This window comes from Miscanthus floridulus, unplaced genomic scaffold, assembly GCF_019320115.1.
Source record: "Miscanthus floridulus cultivar M001 unplaced genomic scaffold, ASM1932011v1 fs_106_1_2, whole genome shotgun sequence".
Classification (NCBI taxonomy): domain Eukaryota; kingdom Viridiplantae; phylum Streptophyta; class Magnoliopsida; order Poales; family Poaceae; genus Miscanthus; species Miscanthus floridulus.
Window position 1 is genome coordinate 940 of NW_027096185.1, and position 9,123 is coordinate 10,062.

Here is a 9,123-nt window from a genome sequence, read left to right on the forward strand (position 1 = left end):
TTGGAAATGAGAAGAAATTGTGGTATCAGTATATGGGTTTACTGTAGGTAGCAAGTATAATTGATGGCAATATTTGTGACTTTAAACCTGAAGTTGTCTCTAGCAACTATCCTATCACATTCTTTTTGAATTATCGTATGCTTGGACCATCTTTTTTTTTCTTGGCAGATTTTCTGCAATTAGTTATCAGATTAAATTATAAATTGCACCAGAATGTTTGCAAGTAACTGTTTTCATGCAAATTACGGAAACCTATGATGTGCAGGTTATCTGAATGATCCAGAAGCGACAAAGAACACCATTGATAAGGATGGATGGCTGCACACTGGGGACATTGGTTATGTGGACGATGACGATGAGATCTTCATTGTTGACAGGCTCAAGGAGATAATCAAATACAAAGGCTTCCAAGTACCTCCTGCAGAACTTGAGGCCCTTCTCATCACACATCCTGAAATTAAGGATGCTGCTGTTGTCTCGTAAGTTGATCCCACACATAATCCTGAAATGACATTAGGTCACATGGACCATATCACTCTGGTGTCAAGGAATTAATTCTTCTGGATCAACTGCAGAATGAAAGATGAACTTGCTGGTGAAGTCCCTGTTGCATTCATTATACGGAGTGAAGGCTCTGAGATTAGTGAGAACGAGATCAAACAGTTTGTTGCAAAGGAGGTAATACCAAATCTTGACTTTCGGAAAACAATAATCAACACAATTATTACATATCAGTGCATGTCTACAAACAGTAGTGTTGAAAGGACTGTAAACTAAGTTGCATCATGTAAAATATAAGAAATGCTTGCATCAGTTCATGTGTCTGGCATTTGAAAGGAAAAATACTATGATCCAAACTTTCCAAAGAGTCCATATCTCATTACAGTTTCTACTTTGTTATAGGTCGTGTTCTACAAGAGGATCAACAGAGTTTTCTTCACGGATTCCATTCCGAAGAATCCCTCCGGCAAGATTCTTAGGAAGGACCTGAGAGCGCGGCTTGCTGTGGGCATTCCGAGCAGTGACAACACACAGTCCAAAAGTTGATATTTTGGTGCTGTTCTTTTCTAGTTTCGACACCTTTGTCAAAAATCATGCTTTACTATTCATGAGATGGCAATGGTATATATGAAAAGGCCAAGCGATCGATATTGATTCTAATAGATGGGTAAGGTATACTTTGTTTGTTTGTGTCCGACATATATATATAAAAAGGCCAAGCGATCGTTATTGATTCTAATAGATGGGTACGGTATGCTTTGTTTGTTTGTGTCCGACATATGTATTTGTATCATGTATAGATATCGTTTTGACAACAAATGCTGATTATAATGTATACCATCTTTAGGTTAACCTATTATTCATAAAGGGTCAACCCTAGTCCTGATTGTGTCTGCTCTCTGTTACATAAATCCATACCGCTTTGGTGAAATGAAATGACAGACTTATCAATCTCGTATTGGGTACCCTACAGGCTACAAAACTGAGCCATGTTGGGTTCATATTGAAATTGAAATTTGGAAGATAAAAGTCGGTGAGTTTGGAGCAAGAATTTACTGGAATACTCTAACAGTCCCATTTTTCAACTGGAAGTCTACAAGTAAGAGGCAACATATTATTATCTACGAAATACACTGGCGAACATGCATACTCATGTCTCCACTAATGTATCAAATGCAACAAAAGCGAAAGAAAATAGAAGTACACACCTCTTAGAGGGAGAGAGGAGGGAAAACAGGAGTAGGACTGTAGTAGTACACTCTAGAGTAGAACTCTACTATCTCCATCTTCATAGCCCAGGTCACCCTTCATATGGGCCTGCACTTCGTCACGGCCCAGTGTTAGATTCTCCGGAGAAAGCGAGAAGCACACCCGGCCCAGCTGACGCCTTTGGGCCCAGAGCTAGTGCGCGGCGTGGGTCCCCGGCGAGTAGTGGCGGAAGACGTTGCGCGCGGAGGCCGCGGAGAGGACGGCGGTTCCCACGGCGGCCAGCATCCCGAGCACGAGGCTGCCGCCGATCTGCTCGCAGAAGCGGGTGTAGATGTTGCAGAGCTTGGTCCACTGCAGCGCGTGCGCGCCGTCCAGCGCGATCACGCACGCCTGCGCCGCTGCCACCGTCGTCGCGAACGTCGTGTACGCGCACGCCTGCGGCCATAGGCACAGAGCGAGCGGCGCATGCCAGAGTTAGCTTGCGTGTGCGAGACGCTGGGCGCTGCCGTGCCGTGCTCGCAGCACAGCGAAACCAAAGCATAACATGTCGAGATGGATACGGAGTAGATGACGAGCAAACAGACAGACCGTGCAGTGGTAGTGTGGTACTGGTACAGTTTAGCTGGAGACATATGAGTATGGCGCTATTTATGGTGATTTGGGCTTTGTTCAGTTCATCTACTAAAGTTTACTCCATATCAACGTTTATATATATATATATATATATATATATATGAAGTATTAAGTATAGACTAAAAAATAATTAATTACACAGTTTACGATTAATTTGAGAGACGAATCTTTTAAGCATAATTAGGCCAAGATACGACAGTATGGTGCTACAGTAGCACATATGTTAATGAGGTTTAATTAGGCTTAATAAATTCGTCTAGCGGATTATTGATGGATTCTGTCATTTGTTTTTTCTATCAGTACTCCGACACCCCATGTGACACCCGATATGACACCTAAAACTTTACGCACTGGATTTAAATAAGGTCTTGTTTTTGTTGCTGCTGTGTGTCCTGTGGCTAGTAGCCGTACTGTTTGAGTGTTCTCTGTGAATCTGCAGGGGCTGTAGCTGCGGTTGTTGGCAACAAAGGGGCGGCAGTGCATGCGGGTCCTTCCTTCTCCGGCGCGGCGGCCGTGTGTAGCTCGAGGTGTTTCTTAGGCCAGTCTCAGTGCACCGTTTCAATACACTGTTTCCCATAAAAAAATGATGACAAAGCAGCAATGAAACGAGTATTGAAACAACATCCACAGTGCAGCTATTTCACTTTGCCGTTTCCCATGCTTTGCAAAGCAATTAATTGCTGTTTGCTTATCGGATCATATGCATCCTTAATTCTGTAGCCATTTCACAGCAAATTGTACACACGAGCAAAGAGAAACAGGCCCCAAGGCCGCAGCGGATCGAGGAAGACGAGATGAAACCCCTCAGCGCTGGTTTCATTTCCGTTTCACTCTCTGGGAAACAACGCCAGCACGGTGTCACCATGGTGAAACGCTGGTGCTCTCTCTCCTCCTCGTTCCAATCAAATTGCTGATGTGTCACTATATTTAATGTGCATGGCACTATGGTGAAACCCCCACTGAGACTGGCCTTATGGCTTCTATTGCCTTGAGCAATCAATGTGCTGTGTCCTACACTCCTGCTGCTATGTTCAGCCCTTGTTTAGTTCCACCTCAACTTCCAAAAAGTTGCTACAGTATCTGTCACATCGAATGTTTGCGGCCCGTGCATGGAGCATTAAATGTAGACGAAAAGAAAAACTAATTGCACAGTTTGGTGGGAAATTGCGAGACGAATGTTTTGAGCCTAATTAGTCCATGTTTGAACACTATTTGCCAAATAAAAACGAACGTGCTACAGTAGCCCCAAAATCCAAATTTCTCCAACTAAACAAGGGCTCAATGGTTCACACTTCAGACTTCAGTACCGCTTGGGAGTGGGCTCAAGGCCTCAAGCAAATTGCAGACACTATCGAGTAAACAATCGAGAAATTAGCTGTAGCATCGGAGCCACTGAACCAGGTATGGACCTCACGTTTTATTTTATTTTATTTTATTTTATTTATTTACTAAGACAATTCCTTGGAACGAAGTAACACTGGAAAACCTCAGTTTTCCCCCCAAATCATAGCTGCAAAGAAATAAACTCAAACGGCTAACCAACTCGATCACTATTCACTCACACAAGGCGATGTCGTAGTCGTAGTCCACCATATCCACATGACAACCACATATTAGCACGCAAAAACCGCTCTTATTAATGGACGGATGGTGAAGAGAGGTTGCATAATTCCAGCCTTCGCTCGCTTGGAACCGCCTCCTCCATTGATGGCGATCTTGGTGCGCTTAATGAGACCACAGTGATGCAGATGAGAGGTGCAGCAAACGCTATCTTAAATATCAATCATGTTTGCCTTGTCCTTGTGTAGGGATGAGCACCTTTATTTATGAGTTTTCTTCCTTTTAAAAAAAAATCATTGTATGTAGAAGAAGGGCAGATGGGCACTTTCTGGATGTTTGTTAATTGCAGTACCAGTACGTACATTTCAATGGAGCTGCATCTGTATGGCCGTATGGAGCCTCACAAGTGTACGTTGGAGTAGAGTTGAGTCATAGAGTGCCATGCATTCTGCCGTGTGCTATAGGTAACACAGCTGTCGAATGAAAGGTGCTAATCACTAATTCCAAAATGAACCCGTACTTCCTCATAAGAATAAATTAACTTTTAGAGCTATCTTTTAAAAAAATTAGGCTTAGAAAAAAGGACTAAGATTTACGACATCAAATTAATATCACCATATGCATCATAAACTATATTTTATAGTGTACCTATTTAGCATCATAATACTTTTTCTATAAATTTGATTAAAATTAAAAAGGTTTAATTTAAGTCTATTAATAGATTTATTCAGAGACGGGTGAGTATTATAGCTATAGGATCCTCTGTGAGCTCAGTACTATCACCAGTCAAAATCGTTTGATAGTTTTCAGGGATGGTGATGCTCCTTTCAGAGAGGTTGTTCGAGAAAAGTTGGATTGGATACTCCACTGTAGCCCTTGTTTGTTGTTTCTGTTTAATTTTCTTACCCAAGGGCCAAAGGTTAGCCCTTTTCTTTCCACTAATTTCAGCAGTTCCGGCTCGTGTATGTGTGTGTGTGTTTTCACTATGATTCCCAGGATTTCATTTGATTGGGTTTATTCACGCTGTAATTTAATTGTGATAGTGACCAAAAGACATTTCCCCCCACTGGAAGCTTGAAGATTCTTCCAAGGAAAAGGCGGGATGCAACCCTTCCTTTGAAAGAAGACGGAGTACGACTGTACTGTACGTACGAGGGAGGGACGGAGCGAGTTGTTGCGCCTTACCTTGTCGAGCAGGAGGCATGTCCAGGCCAGAGCCCTGCTGCTCCGGCGGCAGGGGCTCGCGCCGCCGCCGACGCGCCGGGCGAGGTAGAAGCACTTGAGCAGCTGCAGCAGGTGGTACCCCGCCGCCGCCGCCGCCGCCATCGCCAGCACCCTGCGGCCGGGCAGAGATAGTAGAGCACGAGCGCGCGTGTGCACGTACGTACAACCATCAGCACCCGTGCTTGCAGTGCAGAGGCCATGAATGGAAGGCTGCTTACCAGAGCGCCTGGACGTCCTTGACGGTGGCCTTCTTGGTGACGAGCAGCACCGTCTCCGTCTGCGTGCTGAGCCCCACCAGCAGCGCGGCCGCCGCGGCCAGCGCCGCGCACGCGCCCCGCAGGAGGCCCTCCGCCTTCACCTCCCACACCCTCGCCGCGGCCACCATCGCTTAAATTTGCTACTTGTAGTGACTGCAAGCCCTCTCTCTTGCCACGATCGATTCCCCTGCAGGCGCGAGGCGCGTGAACGCCCCGCCAACCGAACGCTCGCTCGCTCGCGCTGGCGCTTCTGACCAGTCGCGAGCGCGAGCGCCTAGTGGTTTCGGGCTTCGGCCTCGATCGTTTCCCCACGCGACATGGGTCGGCCGGGGTCTTATAGGCGCGGGCGCCCGCGCGCGCACGGTTTGTGGCCTTGTGCGTCGGCCCGTCTCGGGTCACGGGTGCTCCACATGGACCGCTGCACGACACGTAGCGGGACATGGTGTACCGCGCGCACGCTACCGAACGAACCTGTGTCTGTGCATGGTGCCCGGCCGGAGGCGGACGGCGTCGCACAGTTGATGGGATCCAAAGGACACGCTGGGATGGGAATATGGGATCCCAGGAAGACACGGCTAGTACAGTAGGAGTTAATGGAATTCATGAGGCGTGGCATGGCTTTTCACAGGGGTTTACGGCAGGGGGGTTAGCCGTGTCGCCGGGTATGCCATACACGCACTCCAACCGACCACACGTACCAATACAGAGTTCACGTGCAGTGCAGGCACTAGGAAACGTGCCAACTCGATCTCTCTCTCTCTCTCTCAACGTACGAACGGTTGGAATTGGAATCATCAATAGTCATCGCACAGTTGCAACGGTCCGGTGGAGGCAGGCAGCTAGCGTGTGTTAAGAAGCGGATCGGAGTCGGAGAGCCTAGCAATGCTGCAAGCTGCTCCAACGCACAACGCAGTGCATGCAGCAGCAGCACAACTGCCCGGAGCACGACGTATTGCTGTAGAGTGTATTATAGCCTCTGGGATAGCGCAACTGTTCCGAACCAGCAAGTCGTCGCGTGCTGCGTTTGGCTTTTGCCATTGGCACAGGGACATTTCATTCTCTCGGACAGCTGACGGAGGCAAGGTCTAGATCCGCTGCCTAGTATTTTGGCGCGGAATGCAGCCGTCCGCATTCGACGGCTAGAAATCCGGATCGGAGGATAACTATATTTAAATAATCAATTAAAAAAAATTAGTGGACGAAATTTTTCAAAAAATCTCTATTCCTAACAATAAGAAATCGAAGTTGTTCTTACCATCCACAAATGCAAATTCATTTTATTTCGACACGCGGTATGCGATCTCCAAATTTTGGAAAAAGCCTAAATTACTCCTATAAGTTTAGCCTATTTTCAAATAACACATATACTAATATTAGAGCATCTCCAAAAGTTCCCAAAGATTTCTTTTCAAAACCATGGAGTTTTTCAACTCATCAAAAAGTATTGGGAGGAATAAATACGACCTTTCTCCAACAATCCCCAATAATTCACTTCTAAAATATAGAAGATAATTTTACATCAGAAATCATATACTATTTCTAAATTATTCTAACCACTTTTATATATTCTTTCTCTTTCTTGTACATTTACATCAGGAACCCTTTCCTACTCTTTATTCCTTTATATGCCCTTCCATCTTATATTGGCAGACCGATACGCGCGTGGAAAACACTTGGATATATCCGGGCATTCGGTGATTTTTTCCAAGTGCCAAAAGATTGGGAGATGAGATTGGAACTCTTGGAGATATGTTTTTTTATTCTTGCAAAAAAAAACTAGATTGGGAGGCTTTATTGGGAACTCTTGGAGATGCTCTTAGATGTATCCAAACTTGTATCCAGTTATTACTTACTCCCTCCGTCCCAAAATAAGTGATTTTCTTTTACTTTTAGACTTTTTGTTTGACCTCTCTTGTGAAAACCCATTTGTAGAAATGATTCTTTTTTTTGTTATGTTGTTGGAGAAGATGTTGAATGAGTATTGAATCCTTTATTTGTAGCGCTACCCAAAGGTCGAATCAGTCTTATATTTTGGGTGTTGTTTTTAGAGATGGTCTAACCCTATCATTTTCCATTGCAACGTAGAGTAGCCACTAGGAATTAAAGGCACTTAACAGTCAGGTAGTACTGTCACTGTAGGGTATTGAAGCTCGATTGGGCACTGACCCGAAGAACAACGGAGCCCGCAATCTTTGCCGCCGCTGCCGCAAACGCGATAGGCCGAGGGTGTGTCGTCGTGTCGTGTGTGTCCATGTGGCTGCGCCGCGCGTGCATGTGCATCTCGGGGTATTAATCACGGTCAGCAGTTGAGTTGGCCAGGCAAGGGAGAAAATAAGTGAAACGATGGCTTAGCTCTGACCATGAAAAGGATAATACACATTTACCACTCCGACAGAGCAAAATGCATTAAATGTCTCTTAACTTATCCGCATGCATCACTTGGATCCGGTTTTTTTTTTGAGTGGGGACCGTCTCCATTGAGCAACCATGCGCACCCACCATAGATTTACAGACTTCTTAAATTTAGAAGAAATAATTATAAAAAAAAACTACACATCTCTCATGCGTTAGATGCATGTACATGCACACGTGTCGCAAATACACGATGGATGCCCATGGTTGCTCCATGGAGGCTGTCCCCACCTTTTTTTCCATCCACTAACTTTCAAAGTGCAATTTTAAATCGTTAGACTTTTTATATTGTGTACTGTAAATCCATATCGGTTCAAGAGATGAATAGATCCGGCATGGCGTGTTCATCGTGGGTGGTGGCTTCCTTGTGTATCGAACCGGTTCAGGTGCCGAAAATTTTGCATTGAGCCACTTAAACCTGTGTTAAATGAAAACACAGGGGCCGAGAGAAGGGGAGCGCGCAGGGGCAGGCCCCCCAATGGTCCACGGTACTTAGTACATATAATATAGGTACTAATTAGGAGTAGAGATGAGTTGTATACATGTCGCCGTACCTCTCTATAGCCCACTTAATCCCTGGCCCAATAAACAACAGCTCAACTGGCAGCACCGTGTCTTTTTTAGAACGCATGAATTTCACAGGAATTACGTAAGAATTTCACAGGAATCAGTTTATTTTCTCAAAAAAAAAGCACATAAACAGGAAAAAAATCCCGCATTCCAAAAGGCCTTATCTACTCCGCGTCGTCTCGACTCCTCGCGTTGATTTTTGTTGAGACGCGCCGCTCCGATCCGCCCGCCGCTCCGAGCTGCCGCTGCTCCCTCCTCTCTCTCGCTAGCCATTCCATGCGCCCACATCGACCACCATCGGCCGATGCTACGTCGTTGTGCAGCCATTCCAGTTTCCAGAAGAAGCAAGGTAATTTGCTCTAACGCCCGGTTTTATTGGTTGAGCGTATGAATCTACCCTTTTATATTCAATTTAGCTATTTGGGATTTGCCAAGATGAAGAAGTAAAAATTAGTTGAGAGTTCTTTAAGCCAGCATCAGGGTCTAGATGCTATATATTTTATCATATACTTCACTTTTTATTTAGTGCATGTTTGGCGCAGCTCCAAGCGCTCCGGCTCCTCGTGCCTTGGTACTGTAGTGTATTGTACTAAGCAGTTTCGAGTAGGACTCCAGCTCGGTCCAAAATGAAACTTATGGAGTCAGAGAAGCAGCTCCCAACAGGCTCCTCACCCGTCAGTTCCGTAGGCGAAGCCTTAAAAGGCATACCAAATAGTCTTATTCTATGTTGTCCCATAAATTTTCATCGACCGTCCGG

At 45.4% G+C, this 9,123-nt stretch overlaps 2 protein-coding genes across 2 annotated transcripts; one reads left to right on the plus strand and one right to left on the minus strand.

Annotated features, from left to right (window-relative positions):
- Positions 1-265: 265 nt before the first annotated feature.
- Positions 266-1,353, plus strand: LOC136530303 (4-coumarate--CoA ligase 3-like; the record flags this gene model as incomplete). Its single annotated transcript, XM_066523072.1, has 3 exons — positions 266-479; positions 576-678; positions 904-1,353. Coding segments are annotated over 3 exons (461 nt in total), but the record flags the coding sequence as incomplete, so codon positions are not given.
- A 242-nt stretch (positions 1,354-1,595) lies between these two features.
- On the minus strand, positions 1,596-5,706 carry LOC136530304 (CASP-like protein 2C1). Its single transcript, XM_066523073.1, has 3 exons — positions 5,346-5,706; positions 5,089-5,239; positions 1,596-2,145 (listed from the first exon to the last, which is right to left on the minus strand). Exons 1-3 carry the CDS (start codon positions 5,510-5,512, stop codon positions 1,903-1,905), a joined length of 561 nt encoding a protein of 186 aa, XP_066379170.1. The 5' UTR covers positions 5,513-5,706; the 3' UTR covers positions 1,596-1,902.
- Between the last annotated feature and the right edge of the window lie 3,417 nt (positions 5,707-9,123).

Coding starts and splice junctions, on each gene's coding strand:
- LOC136530304 (XM_066523073.1), bottom strand. CDS start 5,512: ATGGTGGCCGCGGCGAGGGTGTGGGAGGTGAAGGCGGAGGGCCTCCTG. Junction 5,240..5,345: donor AAGGACGTCCAGGCGCTCTG/GTAAGCAGCCTT, acceptor GCCCGGCCGCAG/GGTGCTGGCGATGGCGGCGG. Junction 2,146..5,088: donor CATGCCTCCTGCTCGACAAG/GTAAGGCGCAAC, acceptor CTATGGCCGCAG/GCGTGCGCGTACACGACGTT.